General features: G+C 62.2%; 1 protein-coding gene across 1 annotated transcript in view; it reads right to left on the bottom strand.

The window, feature by feature from the left end:
- LOC139438067 (serine/threonine-protein phosphatase 2A regulatory subunit B'' subunit beta-like) overlaps nucleotides 1–16,820 on the bottom strand; it is a 55,855-nt gene extending 39,035 nt beyond the window's left edge. Inside the window, 1 exon segment of the mRNA XM_071213209.1 lies at nucleotides 16,298–16,820. Coding sequence (XP_071069310.1) covers nucleotides 16,298–16,630 — 333 coding nt within the window. The 5' untranslated portion in view covers nucleotides 16,631–16,820.
- Nucleotides 16,821–19,110: the final 2,290 nt, after the last annotated feature.

The raw sequence follows: 19,110 nt of genomic DNA, 5'->3' as shown, positions 1-19,110 counted from the left end.
CCAGTCCTCTGCAGTCCTGCCTTCCCTAACCTACCCAGCTCTGCCCAGTCCACGCTTGCTTGTCCCTCCCTGCCCTGCCTGTCTCTGTCCATCCCAGCTCTGCCGGCCCTCCCTGCTCAGGCCTGCCCAGTTCACCCCTGCCGGCCCTGCCCAGCCCTGCCTGGCCCTCTGCAGCCCTGCCTTGCTCTGCCCCATCCACCTCTGCCTGGCCCTCCCTGCCCTGCCCAGCTCTCCCTGCCCTGCCCAGCTCTGCAGAGTCCACCCCTGTCCGGCCCTCCCTGCCCTGCCCGGTCCTGGCCAGTCTGCCCCTGCCCGGCCCTCCCTGCCCTGCCCGGCTCTGGGCAGTCCACCCCTGCCCGGCCCTCCCTGCCCAGCCCGGCTCTGGGCAGTCCACCCCTGCCCGGCCTGGTTCTGGCCAGTCCACCCCTGGCTAGTCCACCCTTGCCCAGCCCTCCCTGCCCTGCCCAGCTCTGCCCAGTCCACCCCTGCCCGGCCCTCCCTGCCCTGCCCGGCTCTGCCCAGTCCACCCCTGCCCGGCCCTCCCTGCCCTGCCCGGCTCTGCCCAGTCCACCCCTGCCCTGCCCTGTCCAGTCCACCCCTGCCCGGCCCTCCCTGCCCTGCCCGGCTCTGCTCAGTCCACCCCTGCCCTGCCCTGTCCAGTCCACCCCTGACCGGCCCTCCCTGCCCTGCCAGCCGTGCAGCCGCCCTTTCCTCCCCGCGTCCTTCTGATCCCACAGCCTAAGCTGCAAAGGGCGAGTTAAGGACAAGATGGGCTGCGACGAGCAGGCCAGCTGGAGGACGTGGGGAGGCCTGAGCTTGCTCGGGTCCCCTGGAGCTGCTTTCTCGGCTGGCCCAGCCAGGCAGCACCCAGGCTCAGTGCTGGAGCACCTGCGCGGGGTATACCCGGAGGCAGGGCCCCGAGGCCCGAGCGGGAAGCCCCTGGAAGGCGGCTGTGGCTGAGCGCCCTCTCGGGAAAGCCTCAAGCAGGGCTGGCGGCCCCTTCCCCGCACTCCTCACCAGCGGACCCTGCAGCCTCAGCAGACAACCTCCGAGAGAGACCCGCACGACTCCTCGCCCCACTCCGCCTGCACAGAGACGCGCAGCTGAAGCCAGCGGGAAGCAAGTGCTGGCCGCTCTGCTGAGGACGCGCTAGCCCTTCCCCGGCGTCCCACGAGGGAAGATGGCTGGGGGCAGCGCGAAGCCCCCGGGTACACGCCGTGCCCGGCCCGGCCCGGGCTCCTGGCGCCCGCAGGTGGGCAGCGCGAGGTCACAACGGCAGGCCGTCCCGTCCGGCACTAGGGCCCCGGCCCCCAGGCCCGCTACGCACCTGCACCTGCCGGAAGGCCTTCAGCCTCTTCTTGAACCGCGAGGGTAGCACGAAGTCGCAGCCCCGGGCCAGCAGGGCCAGCTCCTTCCGCAGGTCGGGGTCCTGCCGCAGGGAGAGCTCCCGGAGCCTCATGCTGGCGGCTCTCATGGGCGGGCTGGGGCCGGCGGAGCGGGCGGGCGGCAGCTGCCGGCGGGAGGGGCCTGGGCGGGCGGCAGCCAGCTGGCGGGCACTGGGGCGCATTCCACAGGCTGCACAGGCTGCGGGGCCGGGGCGGCGCGCATTCCACAGGCTGCCAGGGAGGGTGGGGAGGGGCCCACAACCAGCCCTGCAGGGCGGCCCCGGCACCGGGAGCAGCCCCGGCCCCACGGAGCAGCTCAGGCCCCATGGAGCAGCCCCAGCCTCATGGAGCAGTCCCAGGAGCAGCCTTGACTCCATGGAGCAGCCCCAGGAGCAGCCTCAACTCCATGGAGCAGCCCGGGTCCCATGGAGCAGCCCGGGTCCCATGGAGCAGCCCAGGTCCATGGAGCAGCCCCGGCCCCATGGAGCAGCCCCAGGAGTAGCCTCGACTCCACGGAGCAGCCTGGGACCCATGGAGCAGCCCAGGCCCCATGGAGCAGCCCCAGGAGCAGCCCCAGCCTCATGGAGCAGCCCCAGGAGCAGCCTCGACTCCATGCAGCAGCCTGGGCCCCATGGAGCAGCCCAGGTTCCATGGAGTAGCCCCATGAGAACCTCGGGAGCAGCCCCAGGAGTAGCTCCAGCTCCAGGAGCAGCCCCAGGAGCAGCCTGGGCCCCATGGAGCAACCCCAGCCCCATGCAGCAGCCCTGGCCCCACAGAACAGCCCCAGGCGCTGCCCCGGCCCCAGGGACCAGCCCCAGCCCCAGGAGGGGCCCCAGGGGCAGCTGGCAGAGGGCCACTTGGGTCTGGAACCTGCTCTTCCTGCCGAAGGGAGCACTGGCCACGCCCGGGGCCCGGCCCTGTGCCGGTGTCACCTGGTGAGCTCCGCGCAGCAATCCCCACGGCGTGGGCCCTCCGACAGCCCCCCACCACAAAGAGGGAGGCGGAGACCACCCAGTGGAGCTGCGCGGCTTAAACACCTGGAAGGGAGAACAAACGCTTCCTCAAAAGAAGCCAGGTCGGCCGAGAAGGAGAGCTGGGGTGCCAGCCCGCGGCCCCTGGGCCGGCGCACTCCGAGGGCCGCGCCGACCATGTCCAGGAAGGCCGCCGGCTTGGCGTCCAGCAGCGGCTCCCCGAGGCCACAGCGCGGTCGTCCTCGCGCGCCCAGCACCCCCCACCAGCGGAGCACACGCTGAGCAGCTAGTGCAGCTCAAAGGTTCTCTTCAAGAGCTGGGAAGACACTCAGAACCGCAGCTGTCGTGCCGCTTTACGTTTGGGGTGACGTTTAAGACAAGGAGGCACCGGGCGATGGAGACAGGCTGGATTGAGCGCGAAGCTGTTGGCACCGTGCTCCTCCTGCCGTGAGGAACGGGAGCTCAGAGGCGGGAACGTGTGATGTGTGTGTGTGTGTGCACGTGAAGCCCCTGTGGCTCAGCGCTGGAGCACAGGCTTCCCACGGGCAAGGCCCTGGGCTGGACCCCTGCCCTGACACCTGAAATAAATACCGTGCAAAGATGGGTGCCTGGGACGGAGCTGGGAGGAAAACCTCCCTTACAGGAAGCGAGGCGGCCGCCACGTGGGGTTTTCTGTGAGGCGCGTGGTGCAGGGACCGTTCCAGCATGCAGGGAGCACACGGGGAGAACGGGAGAATGCAGAAGGCAGGGAGAGCAGGGGAGAGCGGGAAGAGAGCAGGGAGTGTGCAGGGGGAGAGCAGCGAGTGTGCAAGGAGGCACAGGGAGAGAGTGGGGAGAGAGCATAGAGACAGCAGGGAGAGAAGGGGGAGAGAGAGTGGGGAGAGCACGGAGAGAGCAGGGGGAGAGCAGAAGAGAACAGGGAGTGTGCAGGGAGAGCAGGGAGGGCAGGGGAGAACGGGGAGAGTGGGGAGAGCACAGAGAGTGCAGGTAGTGTGTAGGGGGAGAGCAGGGAGCAAGTGGGGAGAGCGAGGAGAGAGCGAGTAGTGTGCGGGGGAGAGCAGGGAGTGTGCAAGGAGTGTGCAGGGAGAGCACAGGGGGAGAGCAGGGAGAGAGCAGAGGGGCCAGGGGGAAACAGGTGGCGGACTTGGCCCAGTGGTTAGGGCGTCCGTCTACCACATGGGAGGTCCACGGTTCAAACCCCGGGCCTCCTTGACCCGTGTGCAGCTGGCCCATGTGCAGTGCCGATGCACGCAAGGAGTGCCCTGCCACGAAGGGGTGTCCCCCGCGTAGGGGAGCCCCATGCGCAAGGAGTGCGCTCCATAAGGAGAGCCGCCCAGCGTGAAAGAAAGTGCAGCCTGGATGACGCAACAAAAAGAAACACAGATTCCCGTGCGGCTGACAACAGAAGCCAACAAAGACGACAAAGATGCAGCAAACAGACACAGAGAACAGACAACGGGGGTGGGGGGGAGGGGAGAGAAATAAATAAATAAATAAATAAATAAATAAATAAATAAATAAATCTTTTTTAAAAAAAGAAAGGGGAGACAGTGGGGAGAGCACAGAGTGCAGGGAGAGAGCAGGGGGTGTGCAAGGAGTGTGCAAGGAGTGTGTGGGGAGAGCACGGAGGGAGCAGGGAGATCGGGGAGAGAGCAGGGAGAGAGTGGGGAGAGCACAGGGAGAGCAGGGAGGGAATGGGGAGAGTGCAGGGAGACAGTGTGGAGAGAGCGGGGCGAGAGCAGGGAGTGTGTGGGGAGAGCAGGGAGTGTGTGGGGAGAGCAGGGAGCGAGCACAGGAGGCGAGCGTGCAGGGAGCCATGAGCCCTGGGAGAGACTGTGGGGAGGCGGAGGCCACAGGAACAAGCAGGACTGGATGCTGATCCGGGGGGCCGCTGGCCCCGCTCCCCCTCCAGCCTCACCCGCCCCTCAGCCTCCACACCATAAGCTTTCCCACCTGAGAAGGGGAATTGGAGCCTGTGCTATGGTGGAGGCAAGTCTCCCCAGGACGCTCTAAAACCTCAACAGGCTCTTCACGTCAGAACGGAGGAGTCCAAACCGTCCACGGGAAGGCCAAAGGCGTGGCCAAGCCTACCAGGCTTGAAGAAAGGGATGGAGGACTGATTTCCACCCGTCACAGCGGTGGTGCCGTGCACAAGAGCGCCGAGCTCCAGCTGATTCAGACAAGGCACTGAGACAACTCAACAGGGAACGAACGGCCTTTGCGTAAAACGGTGTGGAAACAACTGGGCGTCCAAATGCCAAACCTAGAAGCTGACCTCAGACCACACAGAAAACGAACGTGAAACTGACCACGGGCTAAGGCAGGAGCTGAACCTACGGACCCAGGAGAAGCTTCTTTTCTTCTTGGGACTGGCTAAGGTTTTTAGATTATGGATAGTACTTGTGCAGATGTACAATAAAAAGGGATAAACTGGTCCTTGTCAAATTTTAAAAAGCTTGTGCTTCAAAAGACAGCAGCGAGTAGAAGAAGCTGTGGTAAGAAATCTTGCCAATCACAAGTCCGGTAAAGGAGTTGTATCCTGTGTGCATAAAGAACTCACTCAGGAACAAGACCAGAAACCCAACGAAAAGCAGGGGTAAAAGATCTGAACTGAACTTTACCAAGAACAAAAAACACACAAAAAACAAAATGCAGCAAAAACCCACGGAGATGCTCGACGTCAAACAGCCCCGGTCCAGCACCGCGTCGCACCACCAGAATGGCTGTGGCCAAGGATGCAGACGACCGAACCGTCAGCCCGCGTTTGTGGGTCTCAACGGGACGACGAGGGAACAGCCACTCTGGAAACGTTAAACACACGCTCACTGTCAATCCAGGAGTTCCAGCTGAGGTGTCCACCCGAGAGAGAGGCCAACGCTCGACCACCAAGGACCTGCCCGGGGAGATGCGTGCGGGGACGCGTGTGGAGGTCCTTGTGGAGACCCACACTGTGAGGCAGGAGACCCCAGCCTGCACGCGGCCCCCGCAGCCATGGTCTCCCGAGGCAGACAAGCCGCGGGCTGAGCCACGGAATTCTGCTCAGCAACGGGAACGCGTTCACAACCGGTGGGCGTCGTGGAATGCTCAGACCACTGTGTGCTGCTGTGCTTACGTCAGTCCTCCTGACACGGCTGCCGTGGACGTGTGTCCCGGAAGGAAGTGGGAGCTGCTGACCACACGGGCTGCTCCGGGGGCAACCCAGTTCCTTCAGAGCAGTCCCGAGGCTGCCTGCATGCTCCCAACGGCCCTCGGTCAGCACTACCACGAGTGCTGGACTCAGGCACAGCGGCAGGGGCGGCCTCAAGCCGAGGCGCCTGAGCAGCAGCCACGTCTCCAGGTGCAGGGATGGCCCCAACTGGGCCCTGCCTGCCAGGCCACAGGGCGGGGGCCCACGGGGGGGGCGGGGCACAGGGGGGTGCCCACAGGGCAGGCCCAAGAGCCGTGCCTGAGGGCGCAGGCTCAGCAGGCTCCCAGGAGGCAGCCCGCAGCAGCAGCAGCAGCAGCAGCAGCAGCAGGCGTGGGATGGCAGGAGAGCCCTGGTAAGCCGCAAGGCCTTCACCTTTAATTAAGGACCATGCTTGCACCAGCATGTGTTCTGGGGTCCTTGACAGCTGGCCTGGTCAGGGAGGGCCTCTGCCCCCCACAGGACCCCAGCTCCACCTCGGCTCACCCTCTGCCCTGCCTGAGGACCCCCAGCCCCACCTCAGCCCCCTCCAGTCCCGCCTGGCTTCCCCAGCCCCTCCTTAACCCCTTCAAGCCCCTCCTCGGCCCACCCCCCCCAGCCCTGCCTAGGAACCCTGCAGCCTACTCTGGCTCCCCCCCCATCCCCCCAGCTGTCCCCAGCTCCTCCTAGCCCCCCCCAGCTCCCCCCAGCTCTTCCTCAGCCCCTCCCAGGCCCCTCCCCAGTTTCCCCCAGCTGCCCCCAGCTCCTCCTCAGTCCCTCCCACTCCCCCCGGCTCCCCCCACCTCCTCTTCAGCCCCCCAAGCTCCCACCAGCTCCTCAGCCCCCCAGGCTCACCCCAGCCCCTCCTCGGCCTCCCCAGCCATGTCTCAGCCTATCTGGCTCCCCTCAGCTCCTCCTCAGCCCCCTCCCTGGCTCCCCACAGCCCTGTCTCGGCCTCCCCAGCAGTCTTGCCCCTCCCCGGCTCCCTCCAGCCCCTCCTCAGGCCCCCCAGTCCCGTCTTGGCTCCCCCTGCGTGGTCCTGGAGCCAGGTGCTGGTGGCTCGGGCAGCCACCCACCAACAGGCAGGGTCCGTCCAGGAGCCCCACCCCTGCACACCCCTCGCCTCTGCCACGTGCTCCCAGCCTGCCTGCCTCCTCTGGAGGTGGGCTCCTCTCTCCTTTCACCAAGTGCCTGCAGGCGGCAGAGAAGCCACGAAGGCACAGCCCCCTGGAGAGCTCAGAGCAGAGGATGGCGGACCGCAAAGAAGAGCCACGCAGGCCAAGGAACCCTCACGGCGGCGGGGCGAGGCCTGGGTGAGGCAGCGCAGCCTCTGAACTGCCCTCAGGCCAGCGCCCCTCACCTCCCCCAAGACACGGGACGGAGGGCACACGAGGGCCCAAGGCGTCCGCGGCTCAATGTGCCCAGGAGACTGCCACTCAGAACATTCAAAAAATCTCATTGCTCATCCTCCTCTAATTCAGTATGAATTTGCTCAAACAGAGGTGCTTCAGAATAAAAACTGCTCTGTGGAGAAAGAAATGTTCTTCTGGAATACCATAAATCTAAAAGGCTTGGCGGGAAAATACTTACCTGTGAGGAAACGCTTCTCTAATCATCTAAACCTAAAAGCACACTTAGTAAGACAGGAAATCCAAGAAATAGGAAAATGACCCCAAACCTGGGCTCCCAACATCGAGGCTCTTAACACTGTTTTTCAGATCCCATCAGACCCCACACTGGGACGCGAAGAAGGTTAGGGTACAGTGCCCAGGAGCTGTCCAGGGCCCACGTGGAGCCCCCGGGGCAGGCCAGCTGTGATCACAGGGCCCACGTGGAGCCCCCGGGGCAGGCCAGCTGTGATCACAGGGGCCACATGAAGCCCCCGGGGCAGGCCACCTCTGGACACAGGGGCCACGTGCAAGGCCACAGGGAAGGTCCAGCTCTGGACACAGGGTCCACGTGGAAGCCCACGGGGCAGGTCCAGGTATGAAGACAGGGTCCACGTGTGAAGTCACGGGGAAGGCCCAGTTCTGGACACAGAGTCCACGTGGACGCGCACTAGGCAGGTCCAGGTGTGAACACGGAGCCCACGTGCAAGTCCACAGGGCAGGCCAGCTGTGAACACAGGGTCCACATGGAAGCCCCGGGGCAGACGCGTGTAGCATGGGCTTACCCTCCTTGAACGGCCCCCTGGGCAGAGATGCCCTGCCGGGCCGTGCGGGACACCCCACACCCCTGGGAGAGGCGCCCTGCCGGGTCGTGGGGCCGTGTGGGATGCCCCGCACCCCTGGTAGAGTCACCCTGCTGGGCTGTGTGGGACGCCCTGCACCCCTGGTAGAGGCACCCTGCAGGGCCGTGCGGGACGCCCTGCACCCCTGGTAGAGGTGCCCTGTGGGGCCGTGGGGCCGTGCGGGACGCCCCACACCCCTGGTAGAGTAGCCCTGCTGGGCTGTGTGGGACGCCCTGCACCCCTGGTAGAGGCGCCCTGTGGGGCCGTGGGGCCGTGCGGGACGCCCCACACCCCTGGTAGAGTAGCCCTGCTGGGCTGTGTGGGACGCCCTGCACCCCTGGTAGAGGTGCCCTGTGGGGCCGTGGGGCCGTGCGGGACGCCCCACACCCCTGGTAGAGGCGCCCTGCAGGGCCGTGCGGGACGCCCTGCACCCCTGGTAGAGGTGCCCTGTGGGGCCGTGGGGCCGTGCGGGACGCCCCACACCCCTGGTAGAGTAGCCCTGCTGGGCTGTGTGGGACGCCCTGCACCCCTGGTAGAGGCGCCCTGTGGGGCCGTGGGGCCGTGCGGGACGCCCCACACCCCTGGTAGAGTAGCCCTGCTGGGCTGTGTGGGACGCCCTGCACCCCTGGTAGAGGTGCCCTGTGGGGCCGTGGGGCTGTGCGGGACGCCCTGCACCCCTGGTAGAGGTGCCCTGTGGGGCCGTGGGGCCGTGCGGGATGCCCCGCACCCCTGGTAGAGGCGCCCTGTGGGGCCGTGCGGGACGCCCCACACCCCTGGTAGAGTAGCCCTGCTGGGCTGTGTGGGACGCCCTGCACCCCTGGTAGAGGTGCCCTGTGGGGCCGTGGGGCTGTGCGGGACGCCCTGCACCCCTGGTAGAGGTGCCCTGTGGGGCCGTGGGGCCGTGCGGGATGCCCCGCACCCCTGGTAGAGGCGCCCTGTGGGGCCGTGCGGGACGCCCCACACCCCTGGTAGAGTAGCCCTGCTGGGCTGTGTGGGACGCCCTGCACCCCTGGTAGAGGTGCCCTGTGGGGCCGTGGGGCTGTGCGGGACGCCCTGCACCCCTGGTAGAGGTGCCCTGTGGGGCCGTGGGGCCGTGCAGGATGCCCCGCACCCCTGGTAGAGGCGCCCTGTGGGGCCGTGCGGGACGCCCCACACCCCTGGTAGAGTCACCCTGCTGGGCTGTGTGGGACGCCCTGCACCCCTGGTAGAGGTGCCCTGTGGGGCCGTGCGGGATGCCCTGCACCCCTGGTAGAGGTGCCCTGTGGGGCCGTGGGGCCGTGCGGGACGCCCCGCACCCCTGGTAGAGGCACCCTGCAGGGCCGTGCGGGACGCCCTGCACCCCTGGTAGAGGCGCCCTGCAGGGCCATGCGGGACGCCCTGCACCCCTGGTAGAGGTGCCCTGTGGGGCCGTGCGGGACGCCCCACACCCCTGGTAGAGTAGCCCTGCTGGGCTGTGTGGGACGCCCTGCACCCCTGGTAGAGGTGCCCTGCAGGGCCGTGCAGGACGCCCTGCACCCCTGGTAGAGGTGTCCTGCGGGGCCGTGCGGGACGCCCCACACCCCTGGTAGAGTAGCCCTGCTGGGCTGTGTGGGACGCCCTGCACCCCTGGTAGAGTCGCCCTGCTAGGCTGTGTGGGACACCCTGTACCCCTGGTAGAGGCACCCTGCGGGGCCGTGGGGCCGTGCGGGACACCCTGCACCCCTGGTAGAGGCGCCCTGGCAGGGCGGTGCAAGATATCCGTCCCGTACCTCTGGGCTCTCCCCACTGGCTGCCAACAGCTCCCATCATCCCCCCCCCCCCAACAAATGAAAAGGGTGTGTTACACAGCCAGGTATACACTGGGGATAAAACGATAAAACCTCCCCACCCCTAGCCCAGATGGGAAGCACTGGTGCTGGCTTAATTCCACTTCCATAAGAACATCTGTCCTCAAGAGCTCTTCTTAGTGTGACACACACTGAATTTTTATCTCAGTCTTTGAAGGTACAGAGATCCTCAAAACTGGACTAGGTTACTTAAGACAGGAGGTCAGTTTAAGAAGGAACACTGGGGGGGTAGGGGTGCGGTGGGGGTGGTGGGCCGAATGGGACCTCATATTTTTTTAATGTAATAGTTTTACAAAATCAATAAAAAAAAAAAAAAGAAGGAACACTGGCATCTCAGAAGGTGCTGAAGTCTGCAAGCCTTATGCACTTTTATTTCCTCTTGCCGAAGCCAGTATTTCAGTCCCACGACAGCTACTGCCGAGCAAACGCCCATGTGATGCCACCGAGCCGAGAAGGGCCGGTTCAGGGACGCACATCCTAGAGCACAGACAGACGCACGTGGGGAGAAGGCAGGACGCCGGCTGCACACGCACAGGGGACCCTCGCCTGCACTTCCCCATCCTCTCGGGGCAAGGGCAACAACCTGGGGTCTGGGAGGGTGAGTCGGGTCCCGCGGCGGGTCCCACAGCAGTCCTGGCCGTGGGGGCCCTGCGGCCCGCGCCGCTCACCGGCCTTGCGTTCTGGACACACTGGCTCCTGCTGCCCGGCCCTTGGGGCCCTGGAGCTGCAGCCCCTGGGACGAGCTGAAACGCCAGTTCAGTTCTGGGAGCGTGGAGCCCTGGGCCTGGGGAGGCCAGCTGTTTCCCCCCTCCAGCCTGCAGTCGGTGTGAGCGCCACGGGCCAGGTCACAGGTGGACTGTGGATGTGCAGGGGTTACCAACGCACACGCCGGGTGGGCCCCTGCAGCATCTCAGACTGCTTCCAAGATGGGTCCTTCAGTGTTAAACCTCACAGCACGATCCATACCGAGTCCTTCCCGCAACGAAGCTTGAGTTATTGACAAAAAACAAAACACACACAGTGTGCCAACTGTTAAGGACAACACTGCCACCTCAGCAGGGCTCGGCGGCGGGGCCAAGGGGAGGCAACTCTGCCGGTTTCTCTCAAGTAGACAGCCCTGCCCGGGGGGCCCTCCTGCAGGCGGACAGGACCTGGGGCGCTGCTGACCCCAGCCCTGCTCAGGGGACCCTCCCACAGGCTGACAGGACCTGGGGTGCTGCTGACACCTGCCCTGCCCGGGGGGCCCTCCCGCAGGCTGACGGGACCTGGGCCGCTGCTGACCCCAGCCCTGCTCGGGGGGCCCTCCCGCAGGCTGACAGACCTGGGGCGCTGCTGACCCCAGCGTGCTCTCTGGGAACACACCCCAACCTCGGTCTTTGTGGCGTAATTTCTTCAGCCTGGATGAGAGAGAACAGATGGCACCTTCCTTCCAAGGCCCCACTCAGACGGCTCCTCTCACCCAGACAGACAGGCTCCAAGGACAGATGGACACAGCCCCTTCTCAAGACCGGGTTCAGACGCCTCCTTCACCCAGACAGACGGGTTCCACGGACAGACAGACAGAAGACCCTTCATGAGACCCTGCCCAGACGCCTCCTCTCACCCAGAAAATCAGGCTCCCTGGACAGACAGACAGAAGCCCCCTCTCAGATGTCTCCTCTCATCCAGAAGGGCTCCCTGGACAGACGGACAGAAGCCCCCTCTCAAGACCCCACTCAGACGCCTCCCTCACCCAGACAGACGGGCTCCATGGACAGACGGACAGAATCCCTTTCTCGAGACCCTGCTCAGACGCCTCCCTCACCCAGACAGACAGGCTCCATGGACAGACAGACAGAGAAGCCCCCTCTCGAGACGCCGCTCAGATGCCTCTTCTCACCCCGACAGACAGGCTCCTGGGTGGACGGAAGCCACCTGGGAGGTGCAAGAAGCAGATGGAGGGGCCGGTCTGGGGTGGGCAGCCTCGCCTGGCTCCTGGAAGCCCACTGGGGGCTGTGGGGAGGGCGGGTGGAGTGTGGTCTGGGCCACGTGCTGTTGGGAGCCCACCCTGCACTCCCCAACCTCGCCTCTGAAAGGTAGTACAAATCGAACAGTAACTTTCCCTGGTGCAAAGAGTGGAAAGGCTCTTCTCCCACCTTCCCTTTTAGAAAACTTGTCACTGGAAGTCCTTCCTGTGCCCATGAGGTACGAGCACATCTTTAAAAATGTACATAAGCCCCTTGCCCACTTTACAGCTCGGGGTGCCTTTCTCAGGGACACAGGGCCATCTCTGAAACGGGGGGCCAGGATCCAAGTCACAAAACCACTTCGGGTCATCAAGACACGACATGTTTACTTTTCTTTCCAATAAAGGCAACTAGCTACACTGACGGCCAGCTCTCAGGACAGGTGAAGTGGGCGGGCTCCGAGCCCCTAAACCAGGGCTCCCAGATCAGTGGACAGCAGATGGGGTGGGGGGCTCCAGACCGGCTTCTCTGGGTAAGCCTCTTCCAGCATGCCCCTGGACGACAGCCCCAGCAGAGGGGAGCCCGTGGGCTGCCAGGCCCACCAACCCAGCTGTGGGAGAGGGGCCTGGCCACCGGGCGTGCAGCCGGCCCTGCAGCTCACCTGGGGGCTGCTGGGGGATGGTGCTCCTAGTGCCTGAGGGCAGAGCCCAGGGCATGGCAGGTAGGTGGAGGGGAGGGGGCCGCTCCAGACGGGGACATCCTACTGGTCAGGTGTGTCCCCTTGGGTAGGTGTGTCCTGCTGGTCAGGTGTGTCCCCTTGGGCAGGTGTGTCCCATTGGTCAGGTGTGTCCCCTTAGGCAGGTGTGTCTTGGTGGGCAGGTGTGTTCCCTTGGGCAGGTGTGTCCCCTTGGGCAGGTGCATCGCCTCAGACAGGTATGTCCTGCCGGGCAGGTGTGTCCTGTGGCCAGCACATCCAGGTCAGCTATGAAGTGGCAGAGCTCAAGGGCAGGTGCAGGCTGCAGAGAGAGCATTTCTTCGTGACTACCGTCCCTGGTAGGGGAGGCTTGCTTGGACTCATGACCTCTCCACACACTCATGAGAAACTTCACCACTGCAGGTGTCGAGAAAGACAAGGGAGCGCTCATCTTTGAATGGTTATCAAACACTTCAAGAATTTCACCTCTTACTTGCACCAAGATTCTCATTGGTGCTGATAAACATTCCAGTCCTAGAGAGACAAAACATGTCCGCACAGGCCCTATCACAAACGGGCACAGCAGCTTTATCTGGGATACAGAGATGGCAGCAGCGTGAAGGCCGCCTGGCACTTGGATGGAAAGCAAGATACAGTAAGCCCGTACGCCGACACCCACACAGCAGCAAGCTGGGGTCACCTCCTGATGCATGTGGCCACGGGGCCACATCTCCAACATGAACGGAAGAAGCCATGGGGCCCCAGTTCTGTGAAATTCCAGAAAACGAATGTCACCCATGGTGACAGAGAGCAGACTGGTGATTCCACAGGGACAAGGGCAAAGGGCATGCAGGAAACCTGGGGGGGCTCTGCACCCTGACGGGGGCGGTGCCTCACCAGGTTCACACGTTTGTCAGACTCAGCACAGGTGCACTTAGAGCAGGAGCTGTTTATTATTAAGCCTGAATGAACCCCGAGCGTGCTTTCATCCAATGGCTGGCGCTGCTGAGCCTTACTGTGTCCTGGGCACCAGGGCAGAGCGGGGGATGCACAGACAGAACACCTCGGCTAACGGAGCTTATACTTCAGTAGGGGAGAGAGGGAACGAGAAAATACAGATGTAAAATGCACTTCATGTGAGATGTGACCGGTGGGACGAGAAAGATGAAGCAGTGACGGGGACAGAGAACGGCCAGGAATGGCCAGGATGGAGGAGGGAAGGCATCGGTGGGACACGAGCCCAGGAGGTGGGAAGCGGGGCCTGGGGACGGCCAGGGACGACTGCCGGGCAGAGGACACAGCAGGGTGAATCCCTGCAGCAGGAGGGGCTTGGAGCAAAACGGCTGCTGTGCTCGGGCAGCCTAAGCAATGATGCGGGTCCAGGGGCTAGGCTGGGGGAGACGAGGACAATGGCTGCCCTTTGTCTTTCTCGACAACTCCACTTCCACCTTTTTTAATTTTTTAAAAGATGTATTTATTTAATTTCCCTGCCCCTGCCCAGTTGCTTTTGCTGTCTGTGTCCATTCGCTGTGTGATCTTCTGTATCTATTTCTCTTTTTGTCTTTTCTTCTCATTTTTCTCTTCTGGGATTCACTGGGATTCGATCCTGGGGACCTCTGCTGTGGAGAGACGTTCCTTGTCAACTGCTCCACCTCAGTTCCTGGTCTCTGCTGTGCTTCACTTTGACTCTCCCCTTGTCTCTCTCTTCTCGCATCACCATCTTGCTGCGTGACTCGCTTGCGCGGGCACTGGCTCACCGTGCAGGCACTCACGCGGGCACTCAGCTCACCGCACGGGCACGGGCTCACTGCGCAGGCACGCTTTCTCTTCATCTTTTTCACCAGGGGGCCCCAGGGATTGAACTCGGGTCCTCCCATATGGTAGGCGGAGGCCTGATCACTTGAGCCCCATCCGCTCTCCCCACTTCCATCTTGACGCTGTTCCCTCCACTACTAACGTGGCTCAAGCGTCATCACATCAAGCACCGGGGTACCTCCCACACTAGTCCACGGCAGCCTAAACTCGTGCTGAGACACTATTCCCGCCAGGTTCCTGGTCCCTTCAGGAGCCACCGATGACGATAATCAGCCACAGAGCAGGTAAGAGAGTCCTCAGCCCGGAATTCAATCCAGCCCTCATACCACCGGCCCTGGCTCATCTCCCTGCACCTCAGGCCACTGGCCTGCTCTAGTCACAGGGGCTAGCAGCCCCATCTCTACCTCTGCTCATTTTCCTTTCCTGGAACGGCCTCCCTTCTTCCCACTCCAATTCAAGGCAGTCCCCAAGCCCCAGCCCATGGCTCACTTCCTCCACCATTTTCCCTCCAAGTACACCCTTGGAAATGATCACTCTCTACTTGGAACACCGATGGAACTTCATTTCTATTCTTTTGAGGGTTACTGCCTGCTTTGCATAATACATATTCTTTGCCTTTGCAACGCAGAGCAACCCTCTGCATATGAAGTCACCGTCAAAATTTACCTTCAACTGGAGTCTGATTTCCTGTCACTGAGAGCTGTTTAACGATGGAGTGGACAGGTCACTAAATTATTACTAATCCCCATTAGGAGGAATATCACGGGGGGGGGAGGGGGAAAAGCCATTCCTAGAGTAAGCTTTCCGAGACCTGGTCCTCCTCACGTATCCTTTCACCAATAAAATAAGGGACTTCGCTAAGACTTCCTAAGGTGCTAAGGTTCTGCACTTGAGCAGCAAAGTACGTTGGGCCAGGAGTGAAGAGGCAGGTGGTGGGGCCCTGTATTAGCCAGTCAAAGGGGTGCTGATGCAAAATACCAGGAATTGGTTGGTTTTTATAAAGGGTATATATTTGGGGTAGAAGCTTACAGATACCAGGCCATAAAGCATAAGTTCCTTCCCTCACCACAGTCTATTTGGAGCAAGATGGCTGCCGACGTCTGCGAGAGTTCAGGCTTCCTGGGTTCCTACGTTCCTAAGGTTTGCTCTTCTCTTGGGGATCAAGGTTCCTTCCTTCCTGGGGCTGGCTTCTCTTTCTTCTGCACGCTGACTTCCCAGGGCTCCAGCTTATGTCTTCAGAATTAAACTCCAACATTAAGAATCCAACATCAGAAAACTCTCAACTCTGTCCTCTGCCATGCCTTTTATCTGTGAGTCCCCACCCACCAAGGGGTGAGGACTCAATGCCCTAAGGATGTGGCCCAATTCGAGCCCTAATCAAAACTCAATCATGCCCAATAACAGATCAGATTATAAACACAATCCAATATGTATTATTGGAATTCGTAACTATATCAAACTGTTACAGGCCCTCAGTTCCTGTGGGCCCAGCAGGTCTTTTTCTGCACACATCTGGAGAACTTAAGACATGTGGAGAAAGCTGCTGGCAGCTTTGCATTCTCCTTCAGATCTCATTCTCCGGGGAGACTCATTCTCTAGAAAATGTTCTAGATCATGTCAGGCAGTCACCAATAAATTAAAACCGAAGAGGTCTCCCTTGCCCCTCAGCAGTAGGCAAACTTTGGCTGGAGACCATGTAAACACCACGTGGTGACGCGCTGAACGCTTAATGTTGACGTGGGCAGACATCAACTGACAACGTTTCCATATTACAAACAAGCCAGAAGAGCAGCCTTCAGCTTTCAGGCTTCAGACAATGTGCACAGAACATACACTCTTCTATACCATCCGGAGGCAACATTTAAATTACTGTACCTGACACAGCGTAGAGTAACACGACAGCACCTTTCGTGTCTATGTTTTTCCAAAACCACTGCTGTCCAGCTCTAACTGCTGCTGATTTACCACCAAAGAAGTCAAGGAGAAACCTCTACTGTCAGTTAAGCCCAGAAGAAACTGCTGAAGATCGAGGAACAAGAATCAACCTGGAAAACTCTAAACAAACTAAAATTACGACCACCTCGGGCCCGAGCCCACGAACGGTAAGCTTTTCGGTATTCAGGGCTCTCGGGGGGCGGGCAGAGACTACCTGGTGGCACCTGGCCACGCCTGGCAGCCTCCCTCCGGCCTCGTCCACACCGAGCCACGCGTGGGGCCAGCGGCGCGAGCGACGTGCGGCGGTGTCGGCAGAAGGAAGGGTGACTTACTCCTCGGGTCCCCGCGGACCTCCGCGCTCCTCGGGCGTGCTGCCCGCTCCTCGGGCTGGGCGCGGCCCCCAGGGGCAGCGCGGGCGCCGGGCTCAGCGGGGCGGCGGGCGCCGCCAGCTTCTGCAGCACGGCGAGCCTGGGGGCGGGGGCCGCGGCCGCCGCGGGCCCGGGCCGCCCCGCGTCCCCTCCGGCCAGGCCGGCGCCGCCGGCCGCGCGCACCGCCCGCAGGCAGTCGCGGAGCATGGCCTGCGTGCTCGACTCGCTGAGCCAGCACAGGAACAGCTCGTCCACCTTCATCTTCAGCACCGGCTGCAGCACCTTGCCGGGCGGCATGGCCGCGCCTTCCCCGCGGGCCGCTCCCGGGCTCCGGCGGCGCGGGCGGACGAGGGGGCGGGACGGGCCCGCCAGGCCCGCCAGGCCCGCGCCGGCTCCGGGCGCTTCAAAACGGGCGCGCCGGCCGCGCCCCCGAACGAGGTCGCCGGCGTTGCGCGTCACCACGCCCGTGGCGTCATAGCGGCGACACGCACGCCGCCGCCTCCGGAGGCCGCGCACGGCGTCCCAGGGCCTCGGCCGGGGGCGTCGGTGGGGCCGGGGTGCTGGGGCGATCCCCGAGGCTTTGCCGCCCTTCGGGTCCCCGGCGGCGAGGCCTTAGGGCCGCGGGGGCATGAGCATGCGCGGTGCGTGCCCGCCGGAAGCGGCCGGGAGGCTGGTCGGCTGGGCATGCGCAGTGCGTGCTCCCCGGGAGCCGCCGGGAGGCTGGCCGGCTGAGCATGCGCGATGCGTGCCCGCCCGGAGCGGTCGAGAGGCTGGCCGACTGAGCATGCGTCGTGCTTGTCCGCCGGGAGCGGCCGGGAGGCTGGCCGGTTGGGCATGCGCGGTGCGTGCTCGCTGGGAGTCGCCGGGAGGCTGGCGGAGGATCGAGGCGAGCGCGCGCGGGGCCGAGGACGGGGGCGGCCACGCGCGGTCGCGCTGCCGCACGGACGTTGTGCACGGATGGTCGGGGGAGAATTAGCTGGGCAAGGCCTCTTTGCATCTGTAGCTCGTTTCGTGCGAACGAAACGGGCTGCCTAAGAATTCGTTATGGAGACCCCTAAAATGGAGACCCCTAAAATGATTGGGGGGGGGGGCGCTGACGTTTAAATTAGTATGTTAGACAAGATTATGGGAATTTCTCTGAGCAGTTGAGTCAGGAATTGGGCAGCCTCCAAATCACACGTGCAGGGGTGGAGAAGGGGGGGCCCCTGGAAAATCCCTTCTGGGAAAGGGGGGCCCTTTGTGGATTTTTTTTAAAACTCGTTTTACTGTAAGGATGAACTGTTTTTGTAATTGCCAAAAAAAATAAACAACTATAGTTTGAGAGCGGTTAAGTTAGTTACTTTTATCACTTTTGTCCTAATATCAGCTTATTTCCTAATATCTGATTATTTTAGCCCTGTTTCCTAATCAGAGTAAAAGTCTACCAACATTTATGTTTCCGGTAGACACTGCCTCATTCACTGCACAAATGCATCCTCTCTTGCTTTTTAGTATCTTTTTTATTTTGTGATGTATTTTCCTTATGTATTGCTGGACTAGCATAATTTTACAAAAAATAAGTTTTCCCTGACCTTTCCCCTTTGAAAGGGTCTCACAAGGTAGGTCTTCCTACTTTGAGGCTGTAATTATTACTCACTAAATAACTCTTTCAAAAGCCTTGGTTTTATTTTGTGTGATAGTGATTTAAAGCTACGTTTGCATTTTATGTTTGGAGCAAAAAGCCATGTATATTTAGTAATGAGAGCCTTAGGCAGGAATCTGTGCAGTTATTTTTATTAAGTGGGCTGCCAATGTTTGCGTGTACACTGCTGTGGTTTCCGAGGTTTATCAATACCGATCTCTATTTGAGTCGAGCCCCTGCAGGAATCCTCTCCAAGCACACATCACCTTTTCACTCTGGGCTGTCGAGTAAGCCCCCAGCCGCTGTTCAATCCACGCGTGTGGTTTACGGGAGGAAAAGGCTTTTTTTGAGCGCCTGCACAGGGCTGGCTTTATGTGCCGGGGGATGTTCATGCAAGGCAGTGGGCAGTGCTTGTGGTCCAGAAATAAACCCGGGAGAGACAGGGCTGCGCCTACAGGCCTCTAGGGACGCGGCCCTTGCAGGACAAGGGAGGCGCTGTGGGCGCGGGGCGGGGGGGGGGGGGGCACCCCCACAGGGCCGCGGGGTTCTGCTCACGGCCTCGTGCCTGCTGAGCGGCCGGGGCGAGCTCTGCCTTTCCAGGGATTCCGAGGGAACGTGCCTCGCTCCTGCCACCGGAGCTGTCCCCCGGGAAGGCCGTGGGTGGGCCGGCCAGAAGGGGGGGGGGCAGGTGGGGGCAGCTTCCGGTGGGGGAGAGTTGTTCTCCTGCCTGTTTCCACGTGGAGGCGGGAGGGGAGGGCGCTGGGATCGACTGTGGAGGGCGGCTGCTGCACCCCTGGCCCACCTGAGCGCAGGTGCCTCCCGAGACCACAGCGCCTGCGCAGTCTCCGAGCCGGGCGCCCGCACCCGCCCCACAGCGGCTCCCAGCGCTGGTTGGAAGTGCGCAGGCGCAGGCCCCGCCCCGCCCTCTGAATCCAAACTGGCCTTTTTCAGGTGGCCGCCAAAGCACACCTGAGAGGGTCCTGCAGGCTCAGGTCAGTTCCTGTCTGTGCTGCTTCAGATCCAAGAGGGATCCCGTTTATACTGGCCCCGTCACCTCCAACCAAGCTCAGTTTTTCTCACATTAATCTGTTTCTTTCATTAAAACAGAGGCTCTTCACTGGGTGGACTGTGGGAGAAGTGTGAGCTATGGTGTGGA

Source organism: Dasypus novemcinctus, chromosome X (assembly GCF_030445035.2).
Source record: "Dasypus novemcinctus isolate mDasNov1 chromosome X, mDasNov1.1.hap2, whole genome shotgun sequence".
NCBI classification, from domain to species: domain Eukaryota; kingdom Metazoa; phylum Chordata; class Mammalia; order Cingulata; family Dasypodidae; genus Dasypus; species Dasypus novemcinctus.
The sequence above is the reverse complement of the archived record's forward strand: the minus strand, read 5'-3'. Positions and strand labels throughout refer to the sequence as shown.